The sequence below is a fragment of the Engystomops pustulosus genome, chromosome 4 (genome assembly GCF_040894005.1).
Source record: "Engystomops pustulosus chromosome 4, aEngPut4.maternal, whole genome shotgun sequence".
NCBI lineage: Eukaryota > Metazoa > Chordata > Amphibia > Anura > Leptodactylidae > Engystomops > Engystomops pustulosus.
Genome location: NC_092414.1, coordinates 76,283,924 through 76,300,826, shown reverse-complemented (window position 1 = coordinate 76,300,826; position 16,903 = coordinate 76,283,924). Strand labels below are relative to the sequence as shown.

General features: G+C 38.5%; 1 protein-coding gene across 1 annotated transcript in view; it reads left to right on the top strand.

Moving 5' to 3' along the window:
- Nucleotides 1-16,903, top strand: part of STAB2 (stabilin 2) — an 81,560-nt gene that overhangs the window by 25,302 nt on the left and 39,355 nt on the right. Inside the window, exons 22-38 of the mRNA XM_072146374.1 lie at nucleotides 870-956; nucleotides 1,783-1,894; nucleotides 2,563-2,743; nucleotides 4,309-4,402; nucleotides 4,615-4,773; nucleotides 4,967-5,062; nucleotides 5,280-5,375; nucleotides 5,454-5,501; nucleotides 5,851-5,981; nucleotides 7,839-7,953; nucleotides 8,444-8,521; nucleotides 9,696-9,794; nucleotides 10,217-10,324; nucleotides 12,543-12,674; nucleotides 12,815-12,943; nucleotides 16,423-16,479; nucleotides 16,582-16,677. Of these exons, the coding sequence (XP_072002475.1) occupies nucleotides 870-956; nucleotides 1,783-1,894; nucleotides 2,563-2,743; nucleotides 4,309-4,402; nucleotides 4,615-4,773; nucleotides 4,967-5,062; nucleotides 5,280-5,375; nucleotides 5,454-5,501; nucleotides 5,851-5,981; nucleotides 7,839-7,953; nucleotides 8,444-8,521; nucleotides 9,696-9,794; nucleotides 10,217-10,324; nucleotides 12,543-12,674; nucleotides 12,815-12,943; nucleotides 16,423-16,479; nucleotides 16,582-16,677 (1,818 nt within the window). The remainder of the gene's footprint in view (nucleotides 1-869; nucleotides 957-1,782; nucleotides 1,895-2,562; nucleotides 2,744-4,308; nucleotides 4,403-4,614; nucleotides 4,774-4,966; nucleotides 5,063-5,279; nucleotides 5,376-5,453; nucleotides 5,502-5,850; nucleotides 5,982-7,838; nucleotides 7,954-8,443; nucleotides 8,522-9,695; nucleotides 9,795-10,216; nucleotides 10,325-12,542; nucleotides 12,675-12,814; nucleotides 12,944-16,422; nucleotides 16,480-16,581; nucleotides 16,678-16,903) is intronic.

Here is a 16,903-nt window from a genome sequence, read left to right as displayed (position 1 = left end):
CATTCGCGATCCAGCGGCGCGTTCTCTGCGCTGGATTCGCGTCCGGTCGGGATTTAATAAGGTAGTTCCTCCGCCGTCCACCAGGTGGCGCTGCTGCGCTGAAAAGCATCTGAATGCGCTGGAGTTCACCGGCTCGGGCTGAGTGAAGGTAAGCGCAACCCGAGCGACACATTTTCCGTTCTTAAATGCGGCGGTTTTTCCGAATACGTCGGGTTTTCGTTCGGCCACGCCCCCCGATTTCCGCCGCGTGCATGCCGGCGCCGATGCGCCACAATCCGATCGCGTGCGCCAAAATCCCGGTGCAATTAAGGTACAATCGGCGCAAATCGGAAATATTCGGGTAGCACGTCGGGAAACCGCGAATCGGGCCCTTAGTAAATGACCCCCAATGAGGCACATTTACTTACTCGGTCTGCGGAGTTCACCAAAAGTGCATTGTCCAACAATTCACTGAGATCTTGCGGACGATATCCTGCATGTGTCACTTCCCCTTTTAGGTCCGCCGGATTTCACCTTCTTCTTCCTGGTACATGCAAGTGCATTGTCTTGCGACACAATTTGAAACTTAAATCCTGCGCTCAGTCCGAATCAGTCGGATCGTCCAATTGCATGCCCCCCAAATGCAGTCGCCTGAAAGCCAGCGCAGCTGCGACAAAATCAGATTGTGTGCGACACAATCCAAGCGCAAATGCCTGTCAAATCCCAAACGGCAAACAGTCCTACGAAAGTGCGATCCGTGACCCTTAGTAAATAAGCTCCAATGTGCTGATTTTTACGTCAACTGAACGCAGGCCACTATAGTAACCCTCCCTAATACGTTGAAAGTATATCTTGGACCCGGTGTAACTTTGTATGGAATTAATTTGCAGGTTCCCAAATGTTGCAAAGGATTTTATGGCCCTGAATGCAGACCTTGTCCTGGTGGCTTCACTAACCCGTGCTCTGGAAATGGAGAGGTACATGCACTGTATGTCTTATGTTTATGTGAATTCTGCAATTTTATAGGATAACCCATGAAAACTTTTTTACAGTTCACATTATAAATGATAAATGTAATGTCTATTATAGCATGGCATTTTTTTGGTTATGTGTGTAGATACTCTATTGGTTGTATCAATATTGTGTCATTGTTTGTCTTGTGGTGGATGTCCCTTTATTATTGTTTATGGATTGCGTTCCTGTAATATGATGAATTCAATATTTTTGATAATTTCATTGTTTTGGACATTTAGGGGGTCATTTATCTTAGGCTTTTCTCTTATATTTGCGACTTTTTTGGCATATTTGCACACTTGGGTCAAAATTTGCAACTTTTTTGCTCGCCTAGAAAAATGAGACGCTCAGGAATTATTCAGTGTTCCACCTGATGTATCTTTAAAATCAATGTGGACATATAAAATTGGTGCAAAGTTTGGCGCAGCTTGTGGTCAAAAAGTCACAAATTAACTCCAGACCAGATCATTCATAGGAAAAACTTTAGAAAGGATTGCAGAAGAGCTTGCAACTTATGAATAAAAAGTCACAAAATCCCCTCAGACCAAACTGTCTTAAATATCTAAGATAAAACAAACAAGTCCAAAACCTGGAATAACCAAAAAAAGACACAGACAAACGTCCTGACTAAAGATAAACGACCTCCTTAGTCTTAGTCTTAGTTTTTTTGTGTTGTACTGTGTTGAGGCAATTTTATTAGCTTTTGTACAGTGTATGCTGTATGGTCAATTACATGGATATTTTGTTTCAGCAGTTAAAAGATCTTTCTTCATTTTTCCCATGTTTCAGTGTGTAGATGGAATGACAGGGAATGGGACATGCATCTGTGATTTGGCATTTTCTGGTTCCACTTGCCAGCGTTGTATGGATACAGACAATTATGGCCCTCGATGTGACAAAAGTATGTGCTCCATGATAACTGTTCATTCATTTTTAAGGCTAATGTATTAATGCTGATTAAAGACTTGTGCATAAATGGGTAATATCATGTTAATGAACTGTATTATAGGTATGCAGGTATGCCAATTAAATCAATCAAGGATAAATTACGCTATATAAATTACATAGCTGGGATTAATTCAAATTATTGAATTCTGTATCCAATATTCGCCCAAGCCACAAGCAATACCCTAAAGGGAGTTAAATAAAGGATTAGATGAGAATCATTTATTCCAAATCAGATTGAAATAGATGGTGGAGTACACTGTACAATACCTACTTTGTCATAGACTTTGCTTTTGTGTCACGGTGCATGCTGTATCACTATTCCATTCAACTCCTTGTAGAAGCAGGAGTCTCCTAGCCAGGGGAACAGAACCCCTGTTCTGGTGACAAGTGGTTGGACAGCTTAGAAATACAATCACAGATTGTACAATTTATCATACAATTCCAAGATTACTACTAGATTAGATTTTTTGGACTAAATTTGTGTTTTTACATTGTTGCTTTGTATTCTTGAAGAGTTCTTGAATTAATCATCTAAATAATGTTCAATTTGACAATAAATGTTTATTGGATATGATATGAACAGGGGGATCCAAAAACAAATGTGATATTTTTTGGTCTTAGAATGTGGTTGTGTCCATGGAAAATGCAATAACCATATAGACAGTGATGGTAGCTGCCTGCCTGGATCGTGTAAGCCTGGATATACCGGACAGTTCTGTGATAGGAAGACTACTCCTTGTGGACCACTTGTCACCTTCTGTCACGCTCATGCAGACTGCGTTTACAGCAATGGCTCACCCAGGTACTCCAGCATTATAATTGTGCATTTAGTGTCTGCCATGCAGAGAGTCTAGTGGATCCAAGATTTAAAAGACTGGAATAGTAACATTATTTTCTTATTTTTACCCGAGTGGTAATGTGCTTTTATAGAGATATAGCTAAGATTATTATATCTTCCTATAGTGTTAAAAGACAATCGACCATCACAATCCATTATGATCTCTGCATATGTTAACTGGAGCATGTGAATGGGGTATAAAATATTTGTATTACCTGTGCCAGTCCGCAGATTTTGACAGCTTTTTAAGGAAATCATAATCAAATATGATAAAACAGGCACACTTACTCAGGCCGTGTGACTGTGGTAATCCTCCTTTATTTTTTATCCATTGCCTCCTATCTTCTAAAATCAACTTTTAAAATGATGCTCATGAGTCAGAAGGGCAGTGTTGCCAGAGCCCATCCATGCTGTAGCTTCACAGACTGTTACATCGTACAAAGCAAGCAGAAGTGCCGAGGCAGCTGAGGGGAGGAGGAGATGTGCCTGAACACAGTGTAACAGCCTGTGAACCTTAAGCACAAGGGAGCGCTGGTAAAGCCCTTCTGGCTCATTAGTATAAATTTAAGTTAATCAAAGTGCATTTTAGAAAGAAGGAGGCCATGGATAAAAAAAATATAAGAAAATGATCACAGTCACGGTGCCTGGAGCTATGAGTAAGTGCCCCTGGTATTTCATGCTTGATTTGATGTTAGATTTCCTTTAAGTTTTACCAATTATTGCATAAATTAACAGTACAGTGGGTATAGGGATAACACTATTTTTGGCCATTACATGACTTCAGAATTTGTAGCAGTTTCCCCTCTGCATTTTCTATTTGTTATTCTCAGGAGTTTCTCCCCTACACTGCATATAGACAGTAAAGGGGAATCTTCTTATCTAGCTTCCCCCTTAATATAGGACAATATAGATAATTACTCGCCTGAATAAAGCATTTGGAAGACAGAAACTTCTTCCAAATCCTGTCAGTGTGTCTCTTCTACTGCTCACTACTCTCATAGACTTCCATTTCTACTGTAATTTCACACTTCCATAAGGTTCACTTCTTGCTTGAGCAAAATGAATTCATGAGAGAAGACATATTGAGCGTCAGTATAGAAGGATAGGAGGGGAGGAGAAAATGTTTTTATTATACATAATTGGGACAAGAACATAGAGCCTTAGGGGGAGATTTTTCACTGCTTCTATGCTCGTTTCCGGCGTTTAAATAATCTCAATTTCTTGCACAATGCAAAAATTGCAATTATTCTTGCAACTATGCTACCTCCAAGCTATGTGGGCATGGAGCGGGAGTGAAAAGGCACAGCCATCAGCGAAGTCCACCTGCGTAGTTTTGCCCGGCAGTGCAACTACCTAACGGATACATCAAGTATGCTTCCATTCGCTGCCAGCAAGCAGAAACCTTTAAATGTTGATGATGTCAAAATGTACAGCATTTCCAATATTGCTTAAATGTTTCATTATGAATATTTCCATACTACTTGCTATCTAAATAATAAGTAACAATTATATTTATGACTTTCTTTCAGTTGTGTTTGTAAATTGGGATATGAAGGAGACGGAATCAACTGTAGAGAAACAAATGTCTGTCTGGTTACTGGCAAATCATCATGCAGTGTTAACGTGAGTTGATCTTCCTCCCAAATAAGTATATAGGTGCCTATTGTTTACTGCACACAGTATAATACTATACTTTAAGATTTTTATCTATCACTTCATTCAAAAAAATTAAGGATTAATTGACATTGCATTATTGACATGTTGTTAATGTGTAGCATTTTATTACTGTGTAACACAATAATAATTCTGACAAGCTTTCTATGTGTGATATTCAGGCTGAGTGCATTCCAACAGGACCAGGACTATTCAAGTGTGTTTGTCGTTCGGGGTGGACCGGCGACGGAAGAGATTGCTCCGAAATTAATAATTGTCTCCTTGCTAACAGAGGAGGATGCCACCCAAATGCAGACTGTATATATATTGGCCCTGGTCAGGTGACTAACTACATTGATGTTCATTACATAGTGTATATCTGCTATAAATGTAATATTATATAATAATATATGTATATAATAGACTATATATATTTTATCACATTTTTCCAATATTTGACAAGGGGAAAGGATAAAAAGCACATATTCAGCCAATTCTTACTGACTGAGGTATGTTGTTTTCCATGTCATGCAGAGCGACTGTGAATGCAAAAAAGGGTTCAGAGGTGACGGGATCCAGTGTGAGCCAGTAAACACTTGCCTGGGAGAGACTCAAAAGTGTCATTTTCTGGTAGGTGTCATTTACTATTTATAAGTGATCTGGTTCTAGCCCTAAGCCGTGACAGCTAAATGTCCATATATAAGTATGTTATAAGAAATGGAGTCTGATAAGGACAATTGTGTATGTTTATAAGGTTAGCAGACAAGTTATTGGCGCCCTCGGCAGATCTCATTACTATTATAGTTAGAAAAATGCTAAATGTGCCCTCCGTAATTCTTTTCTATAGGCAACATGTCAAGTAGTAGAATCCGGTTTCTGGGAGTGTGTTTGTAAAGAAGGCTATGAAGGCGATGGAAAGATCTGCTATGGAAGTGTAGTAGATGTAAGTATTCCTAACTTCATGACTTCAGGTGGAGAAAACTTTTTTGCCACCTAACATATTTTTTGTTTTTGGTCTTAGGTGGTTGCAACACTTCCAGAAGCGTACGAATTTTATAAATGTCTCAATGTAAGAAAATGTACTAACTTTGCCTCTGATTTTATAAAAATACAGTATAGGCTCTGCACAAAATTTCATGACAGAAAATCAAATCTGCAGCAAATCTGTTTAGTATGAATATACCACACTTCATGTCCATTCTGCCTTCATCTTGTAGGGTAGATTTTCACTAGAAGTCTTTCCAGCAATCTGCAGAACATTGCCCCTACTGTAAATATTACCAAACCTCCAGAACAACCATTGGGTTTACATTTACATTTAGTATACATTTTGCCTTCACAACACTTACAGAGATATAACAATAGGTAGATAAACATGTTGGAAGTCATATTTTCACCCGGATCTGACTTTGTTTCAGGATCCTGATGTAAAATCCTTGCTTTCTCAATCCACAAATGTCACCTTGTTTGTTCCATCTCAACAAGCATTTGATAAGATGAGGGATAAGACTTACTGGATGAAGAAAGGGAATGTGAAAACATTAGTAAAGTAAGTAAAGACAGAAAAATGGTAACGCATAGTATGAAAAAAAGGACTGTGGCATTTAGGGGGTTAATGTAGATATTTTCTTTATCCAAAGGGTGAGGACTGAATTGTGTTATACATATGTATACTGTATCGGGTGCGTTGTCTAGTCAGTCTTGCACTGTCTATACTCTAGACAGGGTTAGAAAAGCAGACCCAATATATGATCTGGAACACACCAATTCCCATAACCAATTTGACTGTTATAAAGCATTTATCTGAACAGACCAGAGCAGCAGTTCCAGAAAGATGACTACTCTCTTTATCCAATATAGAAAAAAACAGAATTACCTTCCAAAAACAATATATATATGTTTATTTTAGGCTGGATTCACATTTCCTAAGGGCTTTGCACCTGTTTTCTGTCGGACTTTGCATGATCTTTCTAGTGCAAACTGCTTGCCCAGATATTTAAGAAGTGTCTGCACCACAATTGTGTCACACGCAACGCTTTTGTGGCGCAGCTGCACTAGGCATCATGCGACACAAATTGGGGGCGTTCCGGTGCTCAGTTGGACTGTGCACCTGATTTATCAGCTACACCGCAAAACAGTTGGTTCATGAATCTGAATCTGGCGCACCAAGCACTATATGCAGGCAAACTACATTTAGCGCAGTTTGCATTACTCTTAGTAAATGTGCCCCATCAAGTTTTGCTGGGAATAAAGGGAATGGATTTCAGCACTTGAATTGATGGAATACATTTTTTATGCTGCTATTTAAAAGCAAAGTTTTATTGGGGCATTTTCTTTTTATGTGTTTTGCTTAGAATAGACAAACATGTTTGATTTGTGCAAAGTGTTTAAAGTAGTATTTTGATCTGGTCATTGACATTTAATTAAATTCATCTGCCATATATGTACCATATTTTCCACATATAACACCTAAATAACATTGAAGGTTATGTTATATAGAATTGTTTGCCCTAAATCTCTTCCTCATCCAATCCCTTCCCTTCCTTGGTTAAACTTGATGGTCATGTGCCTTATTTCAACTGTATAAACTATGGCCAATTTTTGGCTTTTTTCAAATTTTTCATCTTTGCACCCTGCCCATGCACACACTATGATGTGGCAAGGAGTTGTAGCCCCCTGGTGACGTCATAGTCTTTGCGTGGGCAGAACACATAGACCAGATATGGGCTCAGCTGGACAGTTCATTAATGAGAGATTTGGGCTGGACATTTTATTAATAAGGGGGTCGGCTGGACAGTTAATTAATGAGAGAGATGGGCTGGACATTTCATTATTGTGGGGGATTGGCTGGACATTTCATTAATGAGAGGGTTCGGCTGGACATTTTATTAATCAGAGGGGTTGACTGTAAATTTCATCAATGACAAGGTTGGGCTGGACATTTCATTAATGAGGGGAGGCTCCTGGACATTGTATCAATTACTGTATTAATAATTTCCCATAAATCTGGTCAAGATTGTTGTCCTTGCATACGACCACTTCTGATTGCGCAAATAAATTGTATCCAACGTCAACTATCATCGTTCAAAGGGCTACATGGCTACATTTCTGGGAAATTATTGTCACACTTCTACTTATTGCAAACGAGAACAGAAAATGTGTCACAAATGAAACTTTTGTTATAAATCAAACATATATGCATAAACAAAGACATACCCAGATACAAGGAAAACACTTAAAAACTGTATACACATATACTACAAAAACTCATTGGGGTAAATTCAATATATACACACCCTAATAACTGGCAATTAATTAAATTAAATGGGAATGTCCAGATAATAAAACCCCTTTAACTTCCCATACAGTCTTGTCATCTAACTGTTTTGATGCTTTTATTTTGTAGACATCACATATTGGCTGGTGTCTATAGATATGATGATATCAAGAACGTTTCTTCATCTGATTTATTGGCCACCTCTCTTAATCGCAATTTTCTTCAACTTGAAAATAAAGATGGAGTAAGTAGCAAGTCACATCAATTTTGGTTGTGTAAGTTAAATGATACAGAGAGAGATAGATAGATAATAAAGGAAAATCCAAAGCAGCACAGCAAATTAGTAGTGAGTGCACAGCCGTAGATTCCGTGGACCATTATATAAAAATCCAAAAATAGGCAGCACTCCAAGGTAATTCAAAGTTCAAAGGTGAAGTTTATTCCAATGCGACGTTTCGGTGGTGGCATCCACCTTTCTCACCTTTTCTTGAGAAAGGTGGGTGCCACCACCAAAACGTCGCATTGGAATAAACTTCACCTTTGAACTTTGAATTACCTTGGAGTGCTGCCTATTTTTGGATTTTTAGATAGATAGATAGATAGAAAATTCCAGAGCAGCACAAAAATGTGGGTGCAAATCCGTCAGACTATTGGCAATGTAGTCCACAGATGGATAGATAGATGGATAGATAGATAGATTTAAAAATAATACACATTTTTGTTTGTTATTTTAGAATATTACTATTGGAGGAGCTAACTTTGTTGTTAGCGATATTTTAGCTACGAATGGAGTTGTTCATCTTATTGACAAGGTAAATCTTTTATTTTAATAGTAATATATAGTTGAATTCCATGAACACTGACATCATTTTCTGAATGCATGTTTTATTATCACCTGAAATTCAAGTATGAAGACTTGAAATGCACAGTTCATCATAATCCAAAAGAAACTTTTTTAAAAAGGTTTGCATCTGTCCCATAGAGATGAACTGACCCGATGTTTCTGTTCAGGTACAGTGTTCGGGTTGGGCTCGCGACCAAGAAATTTTGCTGGATTGGTTGAATAGCTGAATAGCTGCTGACTGAATATCCTATTTGGCAAATTGATGTCCCTAGCTACTAGCCATGGCTATGATTGGGTAGGTAGGGTCAATTTGCCGGATTGGTTGTTCGCCGGAGTCTAGGTCATGCAGACCAAACCCTGGACCTGAACAAAACACTGGGTCTGTCATCTCTAGTCCCATACACCACATATGTTACCGCATTGCGCTGCAGTGGTCAATGGGATGTTGGAAGTTACGTTCAGAAATATACTGTATGGAGGGGACAGGTTGTGGACAGCTTTGTAAGACATGGTTAATACTTTAAACTGAAATATTTAATAATTGTTAAAGCAAAGCAAACTTTACTTATTTAAAATAACATACCTTTGATTGATTGGGACAAAATTATTCAATTCAAATTAATCAATATTATTTCAAAATAACGAAAGTTTAACAGAATAATGAGTAATCGAAAATGTAATGTTTTTATTTACATTTGCATCAGTTTTTCAAAAAAAAGAGTCCGCAGGAATAAATATGGTGATGTGTACTGCCCAAAAATCTATTGCATATTTTATGTATTTTCTACAACCCCCCCCCCCCACACACACACACACACAAACTGCTAATATACTTGCATCGATAAGGCATAGCCACCCCAAGATTGTATAATTGAATAATGCATCACATACTGCAAAAAAAGCCCTTATATGGCCACATATAGGAAAAAACAAATACTTTATAGGTCAAATAAGTGCATCATTGAACAAACTAAAATACTAAATAATTTAGGTGGTAAAACTATCTGTCTAAATAAACAAAAAACATATCAAGGCAGTGCAGGATTCATGAGGAACGGGCTCCAGCAATCCTGAAATCCTGAGCCTTAAGCAACAAACTTGCTGCATCCTTAAGAGGTTAAATATGATTAATATGTTTTTAGGTCTTGACCCCTGATCCACTCATTGCGGGCCAGTTGCCAGACTTGATGACCAGGCTTGATCAGATGCCCGACTACTCCATCTTCCGTGGCTACGTAATTGTGAGTAATACCTTTTGTTGGTAAATATCTTATTATAAACTCATTGGCCCATGGAGTATGGCCTTCTTGAATGTGGCGTACACTGCATGCACCCAAAGTGCATGAACTGAGTGCACCAGATTTTTTATGTACACTCTTTTAAAGGTGTGTGCGCCATATTTCTGTTGGACTTCCGACATAAATGTGGCGGCCAGTGCGAATGCGCATCAGAATGTGCACAATATTGTGTTGCGGCAAGCACCGTGCAGCCGCAACACAATACTAGAGCAGACACTTCATAAATACATGTACAACCAGTTTGCACTTGTATTTCTGGGCAACGCCACAATGCTGGCACAATCTGCTTAGTAGATCTGGGCCATTGTCTCATTTTCAAATATTTGTGCAGGCATATTGAATATTTCTGATCTCCTCTTCAATAGGAATACCGCCTGGCAAAGCTTATTGAATCTGAAGATACGTACACGGTATTTGCACCTCACAATGATGCTATCAGCACATTCATCCGTAATAAAAGCCCAGCCACTGTGGTAAGTGACAGTGAGTGACATTATTCCCTCTTATCTACATATTCTGAAACACTATCAGATACCTATACACATAGCATGGAAATAATATTATATACAGTATCCAGATGTTGTGACAGGACCTTTTCCCACCTCTGCATACTTCAGTAGGCCTTGTTCACTGATTCTGAATTATTTCCCTACTGTTCCTGTGCTATCAGTGGTGCCAGATTCAGCATCCAATATGCTACTTATGCATATGTTATATCAGGTGGGGGGTGCTGGGTTGGAGCACACTGTTTCATACCACCCACATGACATATATCTTGAGGGTCAGAGCTAGTGAACGGAGTCTATTTAAAGGGGTATTCTCGTCTGGGCATTCACATCCAGATTCATTAATCTGCCATCTGGTCAGGCAGGACCCTATAGCGCATGTCTGGTCACTGATGCCAAAATGTGAGGTGGCCGTATCCGAGGAAGCCATCTCGTTTCTAAGGGACAACATGGCTACATTTATTCGAAATTTTCTTCACACAGGAACATTTTTTTAATAACATCCAATTGAAGAAATGTTTATATATGGCAAATGAAATGAATTAAATTTAAATGCCCAGATGGGAATACCCCTTTAAGGATATTAACATTTATAGTTGTTGGGGGTAACAAAGGTCCTCTTTAAAGCACTCAACTAAAAGTCTGAAGCATTTATTCGCTGTAGAAATGTGCAAGCGATAATAGTAAATTTTATAATATGCTTCATCAAGTAAAGCAGCTTGTCTGTATCTTTATTTCTGCTCTTCTTTTCCCTGTAGCAAGCAGTGTATCTAAATTCCAATATTTGGCTTAGATATATAAATTATGCTTTTCTTTCTTTTGCTTTAAAAACACATGAAACTTGTCTGCAACTGGTGATGAGTCTGTACCAAATTTGGTTAATTCGCTCCCACATCCTCATAAGACACACAGACAACACTGATCATGGTTCAGACTACTCCAAGCTGCTTGATAGATTGCTGAGCAGCCAATTACTCAGCAACAGGCAGGTCCTCTGTGGACATGGCTATAATTGTCCAGATGGGACATGTGCAGTATAGGAGCAGGTACAGATGTCATTACACACAGGAGTCAGAGCTAGGGAGAGATTGCTGCTGTTCATAGGGTCAGTCAGATTTCAGGGATTCCACAAAAAACAATGATGGCCCTTTTCAGAGCACTTTGGTAAGGATAGGAGGCTGCTGTTATTAGGGACCAGTGGAAATGTGAAATAATTGCCTTTTTAGGACACTGTGAAGATAGTCTGCTATAGTTCAGGACCATACTTAATACTATTAGCATTTACAGCATCATCCAGCAATATATTGAATGCACAATATCAGCAAAGGTGTTTTTGCATTATAGTTTGCAGTTGCATGAAAATCTGAAAGACGCTCTTGGTGTGTATTTTCTCAGTCTATAAAAATCTGAAAAGGAAGTTGCTGTATAGTTTGTCATTCAATCAAAATCTGATAGACGCTGTTGCAGTATAGTTTGCAAATTCTGAAAGGCACTGTTGTTGTATAATTTGCCTTTTTATCAAAATCTGGAAAGCATCATAGTTTGCAGTTGTATCAAAATCTGAAAGGCACTTTTGCTGTATAGCAACTGTTGCTGTATGTTTGCTGTTCCATCGAAATCTTAATGGTGCAGCCATTTTGGGTGTTAAAATGTGGGTTCCCATTAACTTCAACGGGGGTCCTGTTCATGTCAAAGTTCATGCCAAAGTCATGCCTGGTCATGTGAACCAAAAATTTTCCCAGGATTTGGTCGAACCTATCAAACCCAAATTTTGTCCAACCTGCTCATCACTATTGGCAACACTACTTACATAGAACTTTGCAAGATCTTACCTGTGCAAACACAGAAGCAGTTAACACAGATTTAAGCTCTGCTTATAGTAATTATTAGCCCCTGTTATTTATGGGGGACTAAGTTAGTTTGTAGGAAGGTGAAGTCTGAGAAGCTGCACACAGTTAACCGTAACAGGATTGGATATAAACCATTTACCGTATTTTTAGGACTATAAAACGCACAAAAAATCCTTTGATTTTTTTTCAGAAATCAAAGGTGCGCCTTATAGTCCAGTGGGCCTTATATATGAACTGTACTTACAGACAAAGGCATTTATGGATGGTGCGCCTTATAATCCGGTGAGCCTTATAGTCAGAAAAATATGGTATAATATTAGTATAATACTTTTCAGGATGAAGATACAATTAAATACCATATCATACTTGGACAACAGCTGATGAAGAATGACATGCTGGAAGGCATGCATCGGAAAACAATGCTGGGCACCTCTTTTCAAGTTGGATTTTTTATGCATAATGGACAGGTACAGACACAGATGATTTTTTATAACTTCATTTTGTAAATGTATTTAGGATTAGGAAATAAAACACCCATGAGATACAAGCATATATTCTGCCTTGTGAAATGATTTCCATAACAATGACATTTCCTTTTCTGCTACAGCTTTATGTAAATGATGCACCAGTAAACTATACTAATGCGGGAACAGACAAGGGAGTCATCCATGGCCTAGGGAAGGTTTTGGAGATCCAGAAGAACAGATGTGACATGAATGATACAACTGTTTCTTTGGTAAGAGGACCTTAACAATTCTAAAACTTACGGTATGTAGCTCTTCTTATATTGCCAATATCTGTGCTACCATTTTTCCGTCTGTGTAGCCTAAAAAAAACAATTAGAAAACCTAGACATCACACACCACCTAAGTAAGAGGTCTATAGACCCTTTACTTTCAATACAATAATTTGCTAATTTGGTGATCTTACTTTATTGTTCACCAAGAGATAACTGGACTGCCACTGGAAAGAAAACCTACCACTGCTCGCATGATGAAATCACGGGAGCACACCACCCTGTAGGCTATTTAATCCTAATGCAGGCAGATACTTTGGTTAAGCACAGCGATCTTTAGTTTAGCTTAAAAAAAAAAACAGCTCACATATGTAAATTAGCCCTCCAGTGCTACCCCTACACCATCAGCCGTCTGTTGATGCCTTCCGATTGTTCATTATTCACGCCTCCGTCTTTCTCCCCACCCTCCTTCAGGTGCAGAGAGGTGTGAAGTCACCGAGCTCTCGGCACTTATCGCGTATGCGCAGACACTAACTCTTGCACAGCCAGCGTGCTCTAAGTAGCGAGAGCTTGGTGACGTCACTGCTCTCGGCACCTGAAGGAGGGCGAGTAGAACGACGGAGGCGTGAATAATTAACAATCGGAAGGCACCGGAGGGCTAATTTACATATGTGAGTTAATTGTTTTTATTAAGCTAAACTAAAGATACATGGTGCAGTGGTAGGTTTCCTTTAACGTTTTACAGCATACAGAAGTGTGTAACAGCATGGGCCAAAATTTGATGGGGTGCAGAGGATGCTGTTGCAAACGGGCCCAAGAGGTCTAGGGGGTCCATAAGTTGTCACTTTTTCATATGAGAAAACTAGTACTATAAACCATACATTATAGTCAGAGCCTGGCACAGACTTTGCACTGGGGCCCCTCAGCTTCAAGTTACACCACTTTGTAACAGGGTCATAAACTGTAGAGTTGTAGCCAATATTCAAAGAAATAACACGGCAGAACAAGTGGTACATCTATCTTTGGAAGTAGCCATAGCATTGGGTTTCTGCAGTTTGTGGAAAACAATTTGAAGATATAATTGCAAGATGCTCTAGCTTATATTCGAATAAAGTATTTCTCATTAGGGTTATGTCTCAGACTAAGGATATAATCCAGATACACAAATTGTCTATTAATAAATTCACCACTTATGGAGTCTCTGTTTACATACTTAACATTTTAACGGATGAGCTCTTTAGAGAATGCTTTCATCTTACTTTTTAAGGAAGGGAACCTTGTGTATAGCTGGACTTGCTCATTGTCACCTTGTACCAACTGTCCTGTCCTGGGACTAATAAAATGGATGAATGAATATTATGTCAGTTGTAGGTTACAGGTGCCATGTAAACATGAAAATTTCAAACAACATCTAAAAGACACAAGACGGATTTATTTTCTCTGGGATTGTGGGTCTATAAAAATAAGTAAGTTACTTACTGCTACCATGACTAGTATGAACTAACAAGCATATAAAGTGCCTGGAACCATATATTTGGGTATATAAGAATTGAGAAGAAACCCACAGTTGTCATTAAATAGCAAATAAATAGTAAATAGTCAATCAAATGAGGCCGTCATTCTGGATTCTGGACTTGGGAAAGCTGGAAATGAGCAGCACAGCAGATGATAGAGGGATACTAAGCATTAGGTTTGTGTCATTTGGGGAAGTGTTTTTGCACAAATGTCAAGTAAATCCTGAAACAACCGTATAGTGATTAACAACTGTCCCTGTTCATTGTCTCTCCTAGCAGTCCTGTAGAAGACTACACCACTGTTATACATTATACAAACCTTTGCTTTTGTGCTTCAATTCCTCAGTATCTTTTGGAACGAGAGTGCTAATACAAAGAAATGGACATCTGTTTTAGGAGGGCCAATTTTTAAGTTGCATAATGTTTCAGTATACTGGAGGATTAAAAAGGTTTTCCTGATTTTCATATACTGATTACATTCAATTGGATTGTTCATGAAATTTGGAGGATTATGACATCAGGTACCCCCAGCAATCATGTTTGCCACAGCCTCTGGCAGCAGAACCAATACAGAGAATGCAGCCAGAATCACTTCCAGTAGTGGTGCTACTTAAACGGGGGAAGTGCTGCAGTTACCTCCAAGATTTGATATTGATGACTTATACAATATCTGTTTAAATTAAATCTACCACTTGGATCAAGGATTGTAATTCAAGCACACTTGCATGCAACCGTGCACCCCCTTTGATAGGATCTGCTGTTCTTTTAGTTTATCATGCCTTTGTTTTTACAAAAAAAAACTTGAGTCCAGAGCTCCTTAGCCTCATTTGCATAATATTTAAAGCCTTTTTTTTCTTAAAAAAACAAGAGCATAAAAAGCGTAAAGAACAGCCAGCTATGCTGGTGGGGTGGGGTGGGGGGACACATCAGTATGGCAGTGTGCTTGGTTTACAATCCTTGATCCTGGTGGTAGGTTTTGTTTAAGCTTTAGTTGTATATTTGTATAAATCATCTTTAAACATTTTTAAATAAAGTACAATGACCTACTTCTTCAGGTCCTGCACTAGAAAAAAGACAATGGGGGAAATTATTATCCCTTCCCACCCCTATAGAAAACAGCATGATATATTGAGAGGCTCTCAGAGGTTATACATGATCTCAGCCAAGTCAGACCAGTTTATAGAGTCTGCCGGTTCTCCAGTGGAGACTATAGTAAATATGGTGACTTCTACTCCCTCATGCCTAAAAAGGCAAAGTGGCAAAGAGGTAGTAACATTTCCCCCAATATATCAGTTTGTTATTCAATCAATGTTTATTAACTTGTTAGCAAAAGCATAACATAAGTACATGAAAAAAGAACAATCATCAAAAGGTGAATAGAACTATAATGGTTATACATACAATACAGTATAGCCTCACGTGCCCTATGAGATCGGCTGGATGTTCCACAAAACAAATAAAGAAGTCAAAGTCCAACCTGGGTTACAGTATAGAAAATTCAGTACAATTAAACAAATTTACTTATGTTAGAGGTCCACATTGTTTTGCAACACAGTGGAATTGTGGGATGTACAGGAGTATGACCATGAGTTCTCGGCCTTTCCACTCTAACAGTGAATAAACTGGGACTACCAAACTACAGGCAGATATGGGTCAGGAAGAAGAGTTGGGGAGACTATCACACAGACAGGTAGCATCTGACAAGCATTAGGATGGATATGAGGCAGTAAACAGAAGAGAAGTAGAGGTAAAACATGATGAGGGAAAGGGTAAAGACAAGAAATCAGGAAACAAAAGGGGGAATGGAGGAAAGGGTCCCCAATATATCAGTTTGTATTGCAGTTCTCCTTTAAATTGATACACAAACACTATAAAAACTTCTTTACACAGTGAGATACATATTTTGACAATGTAAATGATTCAACATGAAATTACTTTACAAGGTGATATATTTTTATTTTGTAGAGCAAATGTGGTGACTGTACACTATCTCCTGTCTGTGACAAAGATATGCAGCCTCTGGTAAGGACATGGACATGCCAGGACATAACAATTTAAAATTATTATGAGTCAAGTTTCGTGACTAATTATCTTTTGCCCAAACTTATTTATCTTTATTTTCAGCCCGGTGTCAATAAGGCTTGTATATACACAAAATACAGCTTTGGAAAGAGATTTATCTTCATTGGATGTCAGTCTAAGTGTGCGAAAACCGTAATTGTAAGTGTAACTCTCTTATTCAGGAATTTTTTTAACATACATGACGGATGAATCAATAATTAGTCATTTTTCTTTGGAGCTTCTGTCTTTTTGCATTGTGCTTGCGGATGTTTGCTCCACAATCTGTCTAAGGTTATTTTAGATAGGACAGTTGGTGTAGTACCCCATCCATATGAGCGCTTCTTTCATGTGGTAGGGAAATTTATCAGGGCTTTATGGCAGAAAA